Source organism: Pantherophis guttatus, chromosome 2 (genome assembly GCF_059756535.1).
Source record: "Pantherophis guttatus breed Tessera chromosome 2, ASM5975653v1, whole genome shotgun sequence".
In the NCBI taxonomy this organism is placed as follows: Eukaryota; Metazoa; Chordata; class Lepidosauria; order Squamata; family Colubridae; genus Pantherophis; species Pantherophis guttatus.
In genome coordinates this window covers 149505457-149524961 of record NC_142064.1, presented here as the reverse complement: position 1 = coordinate 149524961, position 19505 = coordinate 149505457, and the positions used below count along the sequence as shown (strand labels likewise).

Below are 19505 nucleotides of genomic sequence, written 5' to 3'. Positions count from 1 at the left end.
CAAAACATTTATCCCTTTTTAAGTATTGGCCACTTCACTATTGCCATTGTGATTAATATTAGGAAGTTTTGTTGAAAAATGTTATCAATCTTGTTTATTTTATGCTTGGTGCATAAAATCACTGTTGCAACTGTTTATCACATCCTTTGTTGTGATTGCATAACAATGTTGCCTTTGCTGCTTTCTCTCTCACTGTTTCTTTTCCAGGAACATTATAGCATATTGAACAAACGCATCAACCATAAGTGGGATTTCATTATTATGCAGGCCAAGGAGCAGTACAGGTAGAAGACATTTCTTAACTGAGGAGGATATATGGGTCGTCCTTGATGTACAACCATTCATTTAGCGATAGAAGTTGCAACAGCACTGAAAACAGTGACTTGTGACCATTTTTCACACTTACGACCGTTGCAGTATCCTCATGGTCACATGATCAAAATTTGAATGCTTGGCAACTGGCATGTATTTATGACAGTTGCAGTGTCCCGGGGTCATGTGATCAACCCTTTGCAACCTTCTGACAAGCAAATCAATGGGGAAGCTAGATTCACTTAACAACCGTGTTACTAACTTAACAACTTCACAATGATTCACTTAACAGCTGTGGCAGGAAAGGTCATAATATGGGTCAAAATTCATTTAGCAACTGTCTTGTTTTGCAGTGGAAATTGTGGGCTCAGTTATGGTTGTAAGCCGAGGATTACTCATATTTTGTTTGAGCAAAGGAATAAGTAATAAGCAGCTGCAGATGTTCAGTAGCAGAGCAATTTTATTTTACCTTCTCCCGTCTTTTAAGAAGGGTCATCAAAAATTGACCTGGCTCTGCTTTTGCCTTGAACCTCATCATTAATAATGGACTTGCAGTTTGGCACATAAATAAAATTCATGGACAGTGGTAAATTCATGGCATGCACAGTCTGTATGAGAGGTATAAATGTTATTTTCTTTTCCTGTAATGGGATGTTTACACTGATATCTGTCTTAGGAGAACTTTTTTTAGTGATTGGCCATAGCCAATTACATAATATGAAAGTAAAGTTTGTGGTTGCTTTATCTCATCTTAATCTAGAACTCACAACCTTAGATCCATAGCCGTAAAACGGGGATAACACAATTCCTTTATTGTAATTTTTTTTTTTTAGAAAACATCTTATTCACTATCTTCTTAGGTCACTAAAGGATGGACTATTTCTACTGTTTAGAGAGAAATATTCAAAGAATGATCCCTTAATTAAAAAAAGGGAATATTTATACAATGAAGTGGTAGATTTTTCTCCATCATGTGTATTAAAGATCTGCAAGAAAATTCCATGCCATGTTTATGTTATTTCCTGTTAGAATGTATAAATAATCCCAAGAAACAATTATAATCTCCTGTTTTGATTTATTTTTTAAAAAAGTTTCTTGGATTTTGCAGCGCAGAAAAGGAACGAACGAAAGAAGACCGGTATACTTTGGCTTATCAAGAGAAAGCCTACTGGCTGGTGCAACGGACTCCTGTAAGCAAGAGTAGACTTACTTTTTAAGTACCTGTAAATGTGTTTGTGCTATAACACAAGATGATTACAATGTACTGTAATGACTGGAAGCAAAATCCCAGGCATGTTGAATGTCTTGCCGCTAAGCATATTCCCTTCCTGATTTCACTCAATGGGACACTATTCTTTTGTGTTAAATTGAATTTGAAAATCAGTATTACTTACCCCTCATGAGTCATTGATTGTCAAGACAGGTTGAATCCAAAGATAAAATGATGATCTAAGCAGCAGCACAACACATAGATGTTCTTGCTTCAAAAAGGGCAGGTAGCTTTCTTTATTACACAGACACACATACACATCATTAAAATGCTTTTTAAAAATGCTATGTGGCATATTGGGCAACTAGAAATCTCTAGCATTTTTGGTCTTGGGCGAATACTTCAGCATCTTCCCATGTGATGTTTAGAATTTTTAAGTCTTCCATGAAAGAGCCTTGGTGGCGTAGAAGACTAAAGTGCTGTTAAGTAGCACCAGCTGCCTGCAATTACTGCAAGTTCAAATCTCACCAGACTCAAGGTTGACTCAGCCTTCCATCCTTTTGAGGTAGGTAAAATGAGGACCCGGATTCTGGGGGCAATAAGTTGACTTTGTATAAAAAAGAACACCGCTGGTGGGGGGGGGGGCAAAAGCCCTACTAAGCAGGTATATACAAAAGTATGAAGGCTATTGCTTAATGCATTGTAAGCTACCCTGAGTCTCCAGAGAAGGGTGGCATATAAATCGAACTAATAAATAAATAAATAAATAAATAAATAAACAAATAAACAAATAAATAAATGTTCTTCACCAAGTATTTTGAGGACGTCCCTTTTAGTCGTTTGGCATCAAGGGGGCATAGAAATTATTTCCTCCCTACATGGGAACTATGACTGGAAGATTACAAGGCCTGAGTAGTGAATCAAATATAGTAGATAACCTCCACTAGGAATGGTCTTCTTAGGTTTCCAAATGGTCAACCTATATTCCTACATTGGCTTGCCATCTTAAATTCTGTTGTATTAATAATCCAATAGAATTTAAGATGGCAAGCCAATATATGATATTGAATTTTATAACTTTTACCTATGGGTAGCCCAGAATCCTATGCACAAGTAGTCCTCAACTTAAAACCATTTCTTGAGTGACTGCTCACTAAACAGCACTGAAAAAAATGACTTATGACCGTTTTTCACACTTATGATCATTGCGGCATCCCGTGTTTTGTGTTCAAAATTCAGGCGCTGGGCTGGGTAACTGGCATGTATTTATGACGGTTGCTGTGTCCCAAGGTCATGTGATACCTGTTCATGATCTTCTGACAAGCAAAGTCAATGGGGAAGCCAAATTCACTTAACAACCATTTACTAACTTAATAGCTGCAGTGATTCATTTAACAACTCTGGCAAGAAAGGTTGTAAAAGAGGGCAAAACTCACTTAATAACTGTCTTGCTTAGCAATGGAAATTTTGGGTCAATTGTGGCCATAAGTTGAGGACTATCGGTAAATGGTGGTTTTATTCATACATTAGTGTGAATAAATAAGTAAGTATAATCATTAGTATGATAAATAATAAACATTTGTGGTGGGGATTGAGGCATTACATTTATGAGTTACTAATTTCTCACGACACATGGGTTACCCCTGCATCCTCTTATATGCATTGGGCAAAAGTCTACATTGCTTATATTTGTTTCCATGAACAAAACTCCTGTAGTTTGATTCCTATTTCTACAGGGTTGCGATTGTAATTTCACTCAAAACCAACTGAAGTTATTGCCAAAAGCCCCAAAATTAAATGCAGGTTTGTGGAATTTCTGCCTCCTTATTATCTACAGTAATTTCCCCCCATTCATCTTCCATGCCTTGAGCTGCTCCACAGGGTGGTTTTGGCAACTTTTCCATGCTGGAAAAAGACACCAAGCTGGGCACCCAAAACAACAGCATGGGTTTCTGGTCTTTGGGAGACACTTCTGGCAGATGCTGGGGGTTGTTTCCCCGAGCAGTTACTACACTGATCACAGCAGGCCGTAGGACTCTTAACGCTTGCCAAGGAGCTACATTCCCTAATCCCAAATCATAATCAAAGATCCACTTTTAATTGTGCACACAGTGTAAATGGCCACGGAGAGCCCAGCAGTTAACAGACAGAAAAGTAGAAGCCTCCAGCAAATGTCAAGCTATAATTGGAGCTTGACTTAGAGGGGGGGAAAAGTACCATCTGTAGATAAGGTCTGCACACCGCAATGGCCCCTTTGGTCCCAGTTCATCTTTCCTGCTGAAACCCCTTTGATCATGTCAGGCTTCCTTTTGGATCTTTCTCTTTCTTGAGCTGTTCCCCCCCCCCCCTTTTAAGATAGCACTGGCTGAGGTTTAATTATTGATGGCCCAACTTCAGCAGACATCAGATAGCAGATCCAAACTCAGCTGTGCTCAAAGCAGATGTGATAGCAGTACCAATCTGTTTATTATGTCAAAGCGTTCCTTTCTCCAATGGGTAATGCTTTTTTTCCTCTCTCTTATGAGTCAACTTCCCTTGCCCAGATTTTGCTCGACTGCATAGAAAAATGCTCCTGTTTATTAGAGTTACCAAATGCAGCAATGGATATATTTCATAGCATTGATACATAGAAAAGGGAAATGTGCTCCTGCATCTTTTATGGCCCACGTATTACTGTGGCTATATTTATTTATTTTACAAGTAGTCCTCAATATATGACCACAATTGAACTCCAGATTTCTGTTGCTAAGTGAGACATTTGTTAAGTGAGCTTTGGCCTGGGAAACTGCATCTGGGTTTTGCCCCATTTTGTGACCTTTCTTGCCGCAGTTATTAAATGAATCACTATAGTTTGTTAAGTTGCTAACACAGTTGTTAAGTGAATCTGGCTTCCCCATTGACTTTGCTTGTCAAAAGGTTGCAAAAAGTGATCGTATGACCCTCAGGACACTGCAACAGTCATAAATACAAGCCAGTTGCCAAGTGTCTCAATTTTGACCACATGATCATGGGGATGCTTGCAAAGGTCAGATGGGGGAAAATGGTCATAAGTCACTTTTTCAATGCTGTTGTAATGTTGAACAATCACTAAACGAAGGGTTGTAAGTTAAGCACTGTATACAGATTAATGTTAAAAAAGTAATATGGCAGAAATACATCTTTATTACATTTTGTTTTGTTTCTATATTATAGCCTGGAATGCAAGACACACTTGATTATGGGCTGGATAGAGCGGTAGATCTCTGTGAAAATAAGGTAAACCAGGTAAGCTTTAATAATATTTTAATTATAGAATTGTAAACTTACATTGTAATTAATTTTATTGCACAATTGAGTTCAGTAGCATACTGTTACTGAACATTCATATATGTTCATGGAATGAGTGGCGGCCTTTTTGTTTTTAAACAGATCCTTAGGAATGGCAGGAATCAGTCTTCATCAAAAAGACTAGTTAATCCCTTTTCCAAATGGTACTGTGGGTCAAGCATATCAAATGAAACATTTTTATTTCATTTATACCTTTTATACCTTTATTCAAAATATCTGGCCATCCACCAGAACTCAGGCTGGATTGCAATCTCTCTCCTATGACTGTCAAAAATCAAAATGTAAATAGATGGGAGATCTCATTATAGATCACCATCATTTTGGAATGGTAAGCAAATCTTGCACGCAAACTCATCATGATGTAAATAAAGGTTCTAGCATATTTTTCACCTGAAAAAAAATGTGCTTTTTTTCTCTGCAAGGTTTTTAGTTTTCTTTCTATACTCCTCCTTTGCTTCTTTCTTTCCTTCGCTTTCCATTGTGGAATGCGTTCACAAGCACAACAGATTTTAAAGAAACGGAAATCCTATTAGTTTGATCTGGACTGCATCCAGAGCTCGGTGAGAATTAAGCCCTTCTAAGCTTGTACCTAATTTCAGCTATATCTGATTTGTATAATACTGCTGGGCAGGCTATGCCATTCACATCATGGAGCTTTCTACAGAGAATGGAGGAATGAGGGAGATTGAAAATATTGGCCGCTGAAGAGATATTTATTTATTTATTTTATTTATTTATGGATTTCGTCAAGCATGAATTTGATAACAGATACAAGTGTAAACATAATTATGAATACATGAAATGGATATGAATAAAAGGAAACATTAGGACAGGGATGGTAGGCATGCTGGTGCACTTATGCACGCCCCTTAAAGACCTCTTAGGAATGGCGGCATTGGTTGCGTTGGTGGATGATCTCTGGAGGGCTCGGGACAGAGGTTGCTCCTCTATCCTGGTCCTATTAGATCTCTCAGCGGCTTTTGATACCATCGACCATGGTATCTTACTGCACCGGCTGGAGGGGTTAGGAATAGGGGGCACCGTGCTTCGGTGGTTCTCCTCCTTCCTCTCCGACCGTTTGCAGTTTGTGTTGGCAGGGGGGCAGAGGTCGACCTCGAGGCACCTTATTTGTGGGGTGCCGCAAGGGTCAGTCCTCTCACCCCTTCTGTTCAACATTTATGTAAAACCGCTAGGCGAGATCATCCGTGGTTTCGGGGTGAGTGTTCATCAGTATGCTGATGACACACAGCTATACATCTCCACCCCAGACCACCCCAATGATGCCCTTGCTGTGATGTCCCGTTGCCTGGAGGCCGTGCGGATCTGGATGGGGAGAAACAAGCTCAGACTCAACCCCTCCAAGACCGAGTGGCTGTGGCTTCTGGCGTCCCGGTATAGTCAGCTGGTACCATCACTGACAATAGGGGATGAGATCTTGCTCCCCACAGAGAGGGCCCGCAGCTTGGGTGTCCTCCTGGATTCACAGCTATCTTTAGAAAATCATTGGATCGGTTTACCATGAGTTTGTATCTATTGTGTGCTCTTGTATTGTTTTGGTTGAAGCTGAAATATTCACTGACTGGTAGGACATTGTAGCAGATGATTTTATGTACTATGCTTAGGTCAGACCAAAGACGGCAAAGTTCTAAGTTGTCTAAACCCAAAATTTCAAGTCTGGTGGCATAAGGTATTTTGTTGCAAGTAGAGGAGTGGAGGACTCTTCTCGTGAAATATCTCTGGACTCGTTTGATTGTATTAATGTCAAATATGCAGTAAGGGTTCCAGACAGATGAGCTGTATTCAAGAATTGGTCTGGCAAAAGTTTTGTATGCTCTAGTTTGCAGTTCAATATTACCGGAGAAGAAGCTGTGCAAGATTAGCTTAACAACTCTTAATGCTTTTTTAGCAATGCTGTTACAGTGAGCTCTGGCACTTAGATCATTTGAGATGAGTACTCCAAGGTTTTTGACAGAGTGAGGCTCGTTGGCTATTAATATTATTATTATTATTAATAGGTCAGTGGAAGTCTTGTGGAAGGTGAGGCTTGGATGATGCTTGGTTTACATCCCGCTGAAGACCCTCTCAAGACAGTTCTTGCATTGTTTTCATGTGATGCTTTGCAAAGCTAACAGAGCTCTCTTGTGAATCAAGCTCTCGACTACTGTAGCTCTCAGAGGCAGGGAATCATAGAGGCAAGTGGATTTTGTTGCCATGGAGACTGAAGAGGAACACAAATGCAAGAGTTTAGGTCTTAGCTTTTCCCTATAAGAGGAGATGGTTGATAGACCTTTCTTGAAAAGAGAAGCGGGATCTATCAGCCTAAGGATCTTGAAAGGAAAAAGGTCACCAAGGCAAGGTACACTGGATCCTAACCCTGGATTCATTAAGACATACAAGTGGCATAATTTTCACCACATCTTCCTTTCAACTCCTCTCCCCCTCCTCACTGCTTTCAGTCCTTTCAAAATCTCTGCTCTTCCCTTAGCAGAGGAGAGCCCTTTTTTAAGCCAGCCAACACTATACAGTGACTACAAAAACTGCAAAAGGTTTATAAATTTCTAGATTCAGTTCTGGTCATTGGGAGTTTTATTATGCTCAACAGTCAGTTCTAAGTATGTAAGGAGTAACAGAAATCAGTGATTGCATTTAAACTAATTCTAAATGGAAAATAACTAACTAATACAGTAATGCGGTGATGAAAAAAATGGTAGGAAAAAAAAGAGAGAAAAATAGCCGTTTAAAATAGGAAATATAACTTTGATTCCGTAAGCACTGAATGTATGTGTGTATTTTTTCTTTTTCTTGAAAAGTTTTAGCAGATAAACATGAAAATATAAAAATTACGTGTGAAATAGTTAATTAACCATTTCGCTTCTATCTTTTGTTTTCTCTCTCTCTAGTTTGCTTTTCTCCGAAGTATATGACCTTCGTTCTCTGTGAAGTAATTGGTTGCTTGTCCTATAGAAGACTAATGTGCTGTCATTTTAATGTGAATCTCATCCTACTCAGGTCTCCTTATATATTACTAGATATTTAAACCTGGGAAATGGAAATCAACTGAAATGAGGGTTGGATCTACTTTAATCCAGCTGCTTTATAAACATTTGAAGCTGTTTAAAAATTTCCTGTGGATTAGCCCCCATATTGTCTTTGCTAATGGGCTGGAACTCAGTTGGAATTTCATTGTAATCGTAGACTGTCTAGTGGAATAAGTAACTGTCCTATCAAATTAAATAGTTTACATAAGCAAGCCAGATGCAGTGTCCATCCTGGCACACCCTTTTATTGTCTTGAGTGTGAGTGACCAGTTTCCTATTCCTTTGGAGACAGGTCTTCCCAGCAACCATTATACAATGACACAGCCTGAAGCTCATTGACAGGAACCATCAGGCAGTCTTTCCTGAAACACTTACCAGTTTCGACTTGTGCATCTTTAGACTTCATTTTGTTTATATCCTTATTGATATGTGGCTCTTGGATAGTTGACTCATAGCAAAAGTAATCCTTTTTCAAGCATGAATCAGTGACCTTAACAAGATTTGTTGAACTGAACAAGATAGATTACTGAAATTTCCACAACTTATTTCCCACTAAAACTGATTTATTTTCCTAAGACATGAGGGCAGAGACTTTTGTCATTTCCTTCTAGTGTCTTTTCTGTATACAAGCAACAAGGTGGATCTTTTTACTGATTAAAGGATGAACTTGCTGGTGTTTGTTTACAAAGCTGTTCCCTGAAACTGTTGAGAAGTGACCCTTAAAACTGGCAAGAAAAATAATAGCTTCCAAGCAAGTCTTCATAATTAATTGCTATACTGTATTCTTAAATTATTTTTTAACTGGCCTGCCACAGATTTATTATACCATTCTATAATCCATTACTTACAATAATAAAACAGTACCAAGCAATATTAAATAAGCAAATGTATCCAAAATTTATCTGTATTTTCTTGAAGCCTGTTTCTTGTACAACAGAATTTTTCTGAAGTGCTATTCATACCTTCACATTTGATAAGCAATAATAACCTGCAAGGTGCAATTAAATTAAATACTTGTTGAAAATCAATAAAATATTTATTTTAAAAAATAATAACCTGTAAGGTATAGTTTCAAAGACTAGTTCTTCTGTTTGCTATTTTCTCATTGTAAGGTACCTAACATTTGTAAAAAAAAAAAAAAAAAAAAAAAAAAAAAAGTGGAAAGTCTTAAATATTTCCAGTATTGATAGAAGCTAAAAATAATAATGGCATAGTAGCATAATAGTATGAAGCAACATCTGATTCTAACAATGCATTATTATAACAAGATGTGCTTTGATGCCTTTAAAAGTTTAAAGGTGGCCCAGATTTCAATTGGGATTGCAAAACTGGGTAACTGAGATTAAAATTTTCCTTCAGTGGCATTTTTCTGAAGAAAAAGGCTCATACCTTTGGAGCTTGGGTTTCTGAGCAAAATACAGTATATAGATTTGATTCTGTTGATAGTATTTGAGTAATCTAGTATCCAGCAATGCCAAGATCATACTGAATTAAATAAACCTCACCCATGACTAAGTTCCATGCTGTTGTACATGGTGATACATGACCCTTTATAGATTGGACTGAAAGCACATGTTTTTTATTTACTGTATGTATTTTCTCTGACAACTGAGGGTGATGTATACCCTCATTTTATGCCCATATAAGCACTCTGCAAAGTAGGCAAGGCAGAGAGAGAACAACTGGCCCAGAGTCACCTTGTGTATCAGCTTGTGAAAAATTGCCTGTTATTAAAAGCAAAGATGCATTTGAATCTCATGCAAAAAGAAAAGAAAAATTGTAATGCAAAAGTGGCCAAAAAAAAGGATGTTTACTTTGGGCCTTTCCCCCAATTGCCCTTCTATCTGAATGCATCCTCTTGTAAAATGATTTTAAAACAATAAAGGACAGGAAATTACTATCTAGACCCTATGCTGTACCATTTGCATGCCTGTAATAACTTGTGTGTGTGTTTGCCGAATGTGATATAATGAGTGTTTGAATCAGACTCATAGGACCGAAAGGACCTCCACAAAACTTAGGGATTTTCCTGGAAGTCTGTGCCTTCCTTTTCCATCAGTTTATTTCAAACAAAGACATGCATGATACTTCAAAGGGAAACTGCAAGCACAAATAGCCTGCAGTTAATTTCTAGCCTTCAATCCCTGGCTTGGCTGGCAGATGTCATATAAAATCATCCGGTATATTTACCGGTAAATCATAGCATAACCACAGCGCCTATTGTTTACTTGCAGTGTTTATACATTGCAGTATATTGTTTCCTGTTGCTTTTCATTAATGTTGAATAATCTAATTTGTATCTCCTAAATGAGTCTACTTTAGTTCCGTTATAATAAATCTGTAATTAAATGCATATATGTATATGTGTATATACATATGTATATATTCACATATAGACTGAGAAGAAGCAGGCATTACTAGCTACTAAATAAGAATAAAATCATTCAGTCCATGGAATTTCTTCACATATTTTTGGATGAAGTGGATTGATGCTAATCTAAATGTTGTTTTAATTGTCAAACAGACTGTGATACTCTTTTCAATGCAGTGTTTCTTTGTTTTACAGAAAAAAACAACTCAGGTATATAGGACAGAGGTAATTCATTGTAATTTGTTGTAATGTATATTGTTAATTATAATCTGCATGAATACTTATAGCACATATAAAGATCTTAGTGAGATTGTCAAGAACCTTTTGAACATGTTAAAATCTTGGGAGTCTTTTTGCTTTTATTTTAATTTATGAATAAAATGATAACCCCCAAATTCCATTTTTAGATAGACTAAATATAGGTACTTCTTAATTATGAATGTAATAGAGTCTGTCCATCATAGTCATAACTCATCACGGATGGAAAGTGGGTCAATTTTGCAACCTTTTTACAGCAGTTGTTAAGCAAATCATCAGTTATTAAATGAATCAGTAGTGGTTCACTAATGGTACTGATTTGCTGAAAACTGGAAGCAAATGCTGGTTTTCCGCACAACTTTCATAAAAATGGTCACATGACCATGGGAGCTATAAATGCAGCCTGGTTGCCTAGTGCCTGAAGTTTGGTCATGTGACCACAGGAGGGTAAAGGTCAGAACTTTGAATTTGGGTTGTTAAGTGACAACCGGGTAGATCACTCAGAACTTCACACAGTTGCAAAATGTACAGGTAGTTCTCGACCTACAGCAGTTCATTTAGTGACTGTTCAAAGTTACAACGGCACTGACAAAAGTGACTTTTCGCACTTATGACCATTGCAGCATTCCGTGGTCATGTGATCTACATTCAGATGCTTGACAACTGACTCATATTTATGATGGTTGCAGTGTTCCAGGGTCATGCAAAACCTCCTTTTGCAAAACCTCCTCACAAGCAAAGTCAATGGGGGGAAGCCAGATTCACTTAACAACCATGTTACTACATTAACAACTGCAGTGATTCACTTAACAATGCTGGCAAGAAAAGTTGTAAAATGGAACAAAACTCACTTAACACATTTCTCACTTAACAGCATCAATTTTGGGTTCAATAGAATTCTTTATTCTTTATTGGCCAAGTGTGATTGGACACACAAGGAATTTGTCTTGGTGCATACGCTCTTGGAGTACATAAAAGAAAAGATTCGTTCGTCAAGAATCATATGGTACAACACTTAATGATAGTCATAGGGAAACAGCCAATATAAATCTTAAGGATACCAGCAACAAGGTTACAGTCATACAGTCATAAGTGGGAGGAGGTGGGTGATAGGAGCGATGAGAAGATTAATAGTAATGCAGACTTAGTAACTAGTTTGACAGTGTTGAGGGAATTGTGGTCGTAAGTCAAAGACTACCTGTACTGCTGTCAGGAGGCAAGTAAGATCTGGAAGTTCTTCCAGTTAGGGCTTCCTCTCTTGCATCCATTCAGAACGGCTTATGAAAAGATATGGCCTAAGGTAGAATATTCCAATTCCATCTCTGGCCATAGTAAATTATATACTTAATTGTACATCATTTAATAATAATAACTACTAGCTTCCGTGGGCATCCATGATGATATCAGAGTGATGACAAAGTGTTCAGCTCTTCCAGGTAGTCCAGGTCAGGAAAGAGACTCCCCAAATCTGACTGGTTCATTGGTAGAAGCTGTGTTAATAGAATCTTGAAAGCCTGACTGAATTCTTTCTTATGCTTTCTCTGTTTCATGGGCTGAAAGCGTATTTTTGCAAACATCACCTCTGTCTTGTTTCTCCAAGGTCATCGCCTTAACTCCCTACAAACACATGGTGACACCATGTCACAAAACGTGCTATTAAACTACTTGTGAAGCAATGCCTGCACAAGAATATAATTTACACTAAAGTATTTACATCATGATAGGTTGGTGCTCATTTCATCATCTGCCCCCCCCCCCTCACCACCAGATGTCCGTGTTCGGTTCCCATTATCCTAATCCCTTTTTCAGGTTGTCCTTGACCTTCAACCGCAATTGAGCCCAAAATTTCCACTGCTAAGCTAGACTGTGGTTAAGTGAGTTTTGCCCCATTTTATGACCTTTCTTGCCACGGTTGTTAAGCGAACCACTGCAGTTAAGTTAGTAATAGTCGTTAAGTGAATCTGGCTTCCCCATTGATTTTGCTCATCAGGTCACAAAAGGGGATCAAATGATCCCAGGACACTGCAAATAACATAAATACATGCCAATTGGCAAGTGTCTGAATTTTGATCATGTGACCCCAGGGATGCTGCAATGGTTGTAAATATGAAAAACACACTTTTTTCAATGCCATTGTAATTTCAAATGGTCACTAAACAAATGGTTGTAAGTTGAGGTCTACCTGTATTCTGCCTCACAATAAAACCAATCTTTCGACTTCTCTCTTGGCTACCAATTTTCAAATGATCACATTGAGTGCATTGGTGTTGTGTCATTTACACAAACTCATTGGATCTATGTAATGTACCAAAATGGCTGAGGGCTGAGTGTTCAACTAAGCCCCATCCTTCTGCCTCACATCAGTGCATTATTACTTGTCATTGCAATCATTAAAAAAGCGAAGTATCTTTTGAATTGGTCCCTCCACATGTGAGGCTCAAGTTAATCCTTCTGTTGTGTCTCCAAATAGGCTGTACACTTGTCTAATCCTCACACTGATTTTATGGCCATTCTTGTTTCTCTGTCTTTTAAATGGAAGTCTTTGTAGGAATAATGTGGCCCAGGGATGGCAGGTGATGGAAACAAGCTTGTAATAAAATGTCTCTTCAGTTTATCTCTCCTCTTTCCAATACAATAAACTTAAAGTACAATTCAGAAATCTGCCTGCTGGGCATCCATTTCTTGCAAGAGTGGGTCACACAATGTTATGTTATGTAACACAAATAACATTGTGTGACATGCTCTTGCAAGAATTCATTTCTTAGTGAATAAAGCCTGAAGTCAATTATTTGCTGTCCGGCTAACAGATACAATATATCTGCCTTTACAGATCATGTTCCTCCAACAGTCCCTCATGAAGACTGCAACAAAGTCATCTGTCTCTCTGGAAGGGTAAGGCTGACATCTTGTATATCTTTTAACCAATACTTTTGATCAAGTGATTTAGCCAGATGTTATTTTTTAAAAAATAGAAAAGGTTTGTTATGATACTTAAGCTTCATCCAGAGGTGTTTATAATTAAGAATCCCCAAAGGAACAGATATACATATTCAGTAATGAGATGTGGTTGCTTAAGAGATCCCACACTACTGTAGTATTAGTGGACATAATTCAGTGAGAACAGTATAAGTTTTCATATTTCATTTTCAGATACTTTTTTCCTCCTTCTCTCCCCCTCTCTTATGTCCCTTATTTACAAACATACTTCATCTCTTTACCTCACATACACACATGTTATCCTCTCTCATCATCTGCCCATCTCAACATTTTTCTGTGACTGTAACTTCTCATGATTTAGGATGGATTGTATGCTACACTCAATATTAGAAACCAATACATCACTAACAAAAACATTCAGGTCTACTGTTTTCCCCAGAAGCCTATCAGAATATGAAGGATTTTGCTGCTTTGTGAAACATAACCTGAAGATGGTTGGGCTGTCCTTACTTCAGGAAGCAAGGTGATCCATAACAAAGGGGTCTCAACCAAGAAAGCACATCTTTGTGCCCCAACCCTTTAACCTCACTCAGTTGGGGACTTGAAGAAGGCCCTCTCAGGCCCTCTCAGAAAGAAGGTGCACAGGTAAAATTGGAATTGAATTGGACCTGAAGGTTTATAGTCGACCAATGTAGCAACTTCAAGATAGCTGTCAATTGCTAAACTCTCTCCATGACACTCAGAGAGCTAATAACCCACATTCAAAGTGCTAACAATCAGATGACTGCAAGGAATATAAATCCTTCCACTCCCCAGCATTCAGTCAGAACTGAGGATGCTTCTTGGATGAGAAGCAAAACATCTTCAAGAAAAAAAACACAAAGAAAGTCCAGTTGCGTTTTGAAAAAGCATGTTTAGGACTCTCTCCTTTGTCAACAGTCAGGACCAAGTACACTTTCTGAATCACCACTGAGGATAGCCCTATCTATAATGTGCTGCAGTAATGTAATAGTGAAGGCGCAAGTCATGTTTTGGACACCTCGATCCAAACAAGCTCCTAAGGGGCTTTAATACAAATGTATGCATCCCTCCTTCCCTTCATAGGTTTCCTTCCCATATTTCCCAGCATTCATAAATTTACAGTTGTCATCTTGTAAGATCCTTTTGAGGTTTTTTTAACAAGTCATGCTTTCTACAACTAGAGTTCTGAATAGGAACTCAAGTTTTATAGTTGCCAGTTTGTAGAGGGTGCATCAGAAAGCTACTTAAAAAGATTGAGATGGAGTTGAAATTTTCTAGGTTTTCCAGGGCAGAATTGTTTAATGGACACACAAGATCCTTTTTCTGAGAGGGAGGAAACCTTAGCTAAACCTATCACTGAAAAATAAGCCATACTCACTAAGATTTCCATTATTTTCTTGTTCTTCTGACTCATAACTAGCATTATTTCCAATTTACCAACCTGTTGAAAAAATAGTTATTGACTAGTAGTACTATAGTACTGTACTAGTATAGTATATATAATACTATAGAATAATAATCTATTTTAGAGCAATTAGGACATTTTCCCAATATGTCAGTGAATTTCCTGTTTTAAAAGGACCAAGCTTATATATGTTTGTTTGTTATATCTGTATATGAATTCTCCTAAGATCAATTTCTCATTTCTGCTATAATCTAAAATTTGAGTCATATGTTTGTTTTTTTAACCACAACTATTATCCTCATCAAGTGCTGGCCAGGGAAGCTCCACTTGTATTTAATTCCATCCTTTTAAAAATCTGTAAATCTGATTAATTGTCTGGGACTGATAACTGAAAATACTAGAATTTTTCTACTGTTTATCTTTTTTACAACTTCAGCACATTTCATCCTGTTTCTGAATTGTGGTAAGCTGAGAAGGACTTAATTATAGGAGCTTTTATGAATTTATTGTACATTATGTTCTAAACTAATTTATTTCTTCTTTATGATGTAACCTTGCAGACCCAGGAGTTATGTGCATAAGCAGTTTATATGCACTACTGTGGATTTAATCATCTTCATCCAAAACATTTATAAGCAGGAAATTACCATAGAGTTGCAGAAAAACCAAAGCTAGGGTTTATTGCTTCTATAAGCAAGAATTGCTGGAAGGTTCTTTGGGAGATGTTTATAGAAAATCCCAGCTGCATTCGTAAACTACAGCATATCAATGTCAGAATTCTAGCCAGGTGTTTGACTGTCTTAAAAATGTAAGGTGAGCTTGAATATCTGTCAGACCAAGCATCTGCCAATAGAAACCCAATGCTCAACAACTCAATCCTCAATGAACTTGTTTAGAAAAGTTATTTGGTGTAATCAGTTCTTAGTCTTCAAACAGCAAGTGATGAATCCCGTGTTTGAATTACTTTCCATGCCAAAACAAAAATCCTCTACATAGAGAAGAATTTTATCTGGGATAAAATTAAGGTTGATCCTTTCTGTCTATTATGCAAGCTTAGCTTTCTATGGCTGGTGCATTGGTGTTTGGGCATCCATTCAACTATCTGCTCCATTGTATCATTCCAAAGTGGAACAATCTAAGAATGTGCCATGTAGTAAGCATAGTAATCGGGCCCAAACATGTCTAACTTCTGAATCCAGATAAGGTTGGCCAAGGGCTGCTACCTGCAGAGAGACTCAAGTGTAGTATAATTAGACTTTTGAACACAGTTTCTCAGAGAGCTCCATATCTTTTAACCCTGTAAACAATATAGGAACGATAATCACTGGCACATCAATAGTATGCTAGACACAAAACTGCAAGTGTTACTGTTTGCATCATATCAGCAATGAAATGTTCTCCTGGCTGGGATGTCACTGGAAATGTGAATAATGTTAATTCGTTTATTTATTCTGAACTAATAACTGCATGTAGATGTTTCCCTGTTTTTTGTCTCTAATACTTTCAGAATAGTGAAGTACTGTGAACAGTTCTGCTCCAATGACCCTATAATCTCAGGATGCCTGCCCAGCAACCCTTGGATTTCTGATGATGTGGATTTTTGGGAACTCAATGCGAAACTGTACGTATTGCGTTTATTTCAGTTCCTAAATTACATCGACTCTTATTTGCTTTTCCTTTTTCCCCCTTTTCTTTTAGAACATAGAATAATAGGCTTGGAAGGGATCTTGGAGGTCTTCTCATTCAACCCCCTGTCCATGGCAGGAGACTCTATACCATTCCAGACTTTGTTTGGGTTTGATGGGATGGTTACATGCAATCATAAAAAGAATAACAGAACAGAATAATAGAGTTGGAAGGACCTCCGGATGTCCTCCATCCCAGTTTTATTATCAGAACAACTTTTGGTTTATGAATTCCTGTGTGTGCCTTTGGCATATAGCCATGCTGACCACGTGATCTCATAAATTGTCTTCAGACAATGCTGGCTCCCTCAGCCAAGAAATGGAGCTGAGCACCATGCCCTAGTGTTGGACACAACTGGACAGGGAAACCTTTACCTTTTACCTTTTCTTGCTTACTAAGGTGAAAGCAGGGGACGTTACATGATTTTACCTAGAGACATTTCTGCTGTAGTGTTAAGGCAAAGGAAGAAGGCGCTGTTGTACTTCTTTCTTTCATATTCTGGTTTCTTATTTTTCTGTCTGCTTTAGCGAGCAGAAGGTAAGAAAAGAATGAACAAAAATAGTGAGTGACTACTATAGAAGTAGTCAGTTACCACTCTGAAATCTTTAAGGAGCCAAGGATTGAATTTAGTTCAGGGCCTTATCATCCTGGTGATATCTTTCTTTCTATTTTGTCAACTGTGGCTATACCTTTGAAAAGGAGAGGAGACATTTGTTATTTGAATAAACATTCCGACAAATGTAAACTATAAATTTACATTATAATTTAGAATGAGCAAATTTAATGCTTATCTGTGGGAAGATCAATGTATATTGCAGATGCCACCACAAAATTTACTTCCTCTCCCTGCAGTGTGCATTTTCCAAAATGTAATTTGGATCCATGCTTTATCTATAGTAGAAAAATAAAAAAAATAACAAAGTGAAAAAATTGTGTGAATTAAAGGGAAATATGTTTCTATAATGATCCTAATAAATATTACAATGTATACTCACTGGCTATTTCAGATGGCAAATATGTAACCAACTTTGGCTATCTTGAAAAAGTTAAGCAGATAGGGGTCTAGAATCTGCTTGGATCCTATCACAAAATATAATTGGATTGAGAAACTGGAAAATTGTCAGAAAATGTGTAACAATTTTTGTTTTTTTTGCTAAGAAAATAACATTTCTGTTAAGAAAATAATATTTCCATGTCCCTGCAGTTAACTATGAGTCAAGCTTGACCTGAAGGATATTTATCTGTAATGTCTTGACTTGTCCTGATCATAGTACATTAGAAGTCAGAGGAAAAATCAATCGAAAGCAGTCAAGATACTTCACGTATGAATACAGGTTTGCTAAGGAAGGACAAGCAGAGTTCTTAGTTCTGTAAAAACTCAAAACAAAATAGACAAATCTCAAAAGAATTGATTTCAGGGAGAAACAGCACTGTTTATTTATAAATAAACATGTGGGCAGATCCATGAATTCAATCTTAATTTAAAGGAGATTTTTTTTCTCTCTTTTGGCAGGGTAGAAATCCCCACCAAGGCACGGGTTGAGAAATGGGCCTTAAACTTTAGTGAGCTGATGAAGGACCCCAAAGGACGTCAGAGTTTCCAACTGTTCCTGAAGAAGGAATTTAGTGGTAGGTATGAAGATGCACCTGTTTTTTCACTTGTCAGGGTGTTCTATACAGTCCGAAGTCACTGTTGTCACCCACAGCAACCTGAGAGGAATTTTATATACAGAAAGTGATTCAATCCCTTAATTATTTGTAAGGTGATGTGGGATTACATTGCAGCTATCCATAATAAGAATCAAGCTATGACTTACTATAGATTTTGTCTGTGAGGTAAGAAGCCATTATATACTTACACAAAACAGAATCTTCGTGGTTTAGTAAAAGGGCTCTAAAACATTAATTTTTGTCCTTTACAAATCCACCTGGTTTGGGACATTCATAAATAAAAATAGGTGTAATATGATAGCCATATACCAGGGAAAATAATTCCCATGTTTATAGCATTTGGGTAATGAGAAATTGTTGAATCTGGAGAGTCAGAAAAATTAAACCTGCTAATGTTCTAGAACTCTGTTCATGGTCTTACTATGGTCACTCTAGACCAGGGGTATGAAACTCAGTTTCATTGAGGACTGCATAAGGGTTGTGTTTGACCTTGGGGGGGGGGACAGAGTGGGCATGGCTAAGGTGGGCATGGCCACCTTGAAGTCACTCGTGTTGGGGGCGCCTGTGGAGGCCCGAGCGCTCTGCCAGAGAAAATGGGCTCCTGAGCTGTTTTCGACTGTGATGGCTTCCTGCAACCTTCTGCCAGTGAAAACAGAGCTCGGGAGAACCCATGAGCAGCCCTCCTGAGCTCCGTTTTCGCTGGCAAAGACACCATGGGCCAGTCCTTCACTGTTTCCAGGGCGGCCCCGCAGGCCAGATCTAAGCACCCTGCGGGCCAGATTCGGCCCCCAGGCCTTGAGTTTGACAACCCTGCCTTAGACTTATCTTATTCCGTTTTCAATATTGTCTTACAAGAGTTGATATCATAAAACACTGCCCAGAGTCACTCTCAATAATGAGATGGGGTGAATAAATTTAATAAACAAGATGTTGTTTCTTCTTCCTGTTTAATTCAGGTGAGAATCTGGGATTTTGGGAAGCTTGTGAAGATTTGAAGTATGGAGATCAAGCCAAAGCGAAAGAAAAAGCAGAAGAAATTTACAAGTGAGCATATTCTAGTTTGAAATCTTTCTAGTATCTTTTCTGGCTCTGTTTAGTTCCATTTCTGTATTCTGTAATTAAGCAGTGAAAGGAATGATGGTGAGAATACAGTCTAAGAATATAATCAGATTGTACCATAATGGAAATAAAGAACTGTGTCCAACAATAGAAGCTAATAGTATCAGACTTTTATTCAGAATTCTACCCTTTCCTAAAATTCTGTCTTAT

General features: G+C 37.8%; 1 protein-coding gene across 2 annotated transcripts in view; it reads left to right on the top strand.

Moving 5' to 3' along the window:
* The window catches only part of LOC117662929 (regulator of G protein signaling 9), a 52684-nt gene that overhangs the window by 24484 nt on the left and 8695 nt on the right, over positions 1-19505 (top strand). The window contains exons 7-14 of one of the 2 annotated variants that reach the window (XM_034412671.3): positions 208-284; positions 1421-1502; positions 4715-4777; positions 10454-10483; positions 13347-13408; positions 16387-16500; positions 18079-18194; positions 19193-19280. In XM_034412671.3, coding sequence (XP_034268562.2) covers positions 208-284; positions 1421-1502; positions 4715-4777; positions 10454-10483; positions 13347-13408; positions 16387-16500; positions 18079-18194; positions 19193-19280 — 632 coding nt within the window. Of the gene's footprint in view, positions 1-207; positions 285-1420; positions 1503-4714; positions 4787-10453; positions 10484-13346; positions 13409-16386; positions 16501-18078; positions 18195-19192; positions 19281-19505 lie in introns of both variants that reach the window. The other variant, XM_087887007.1, reaches the window with a different exon arrangement.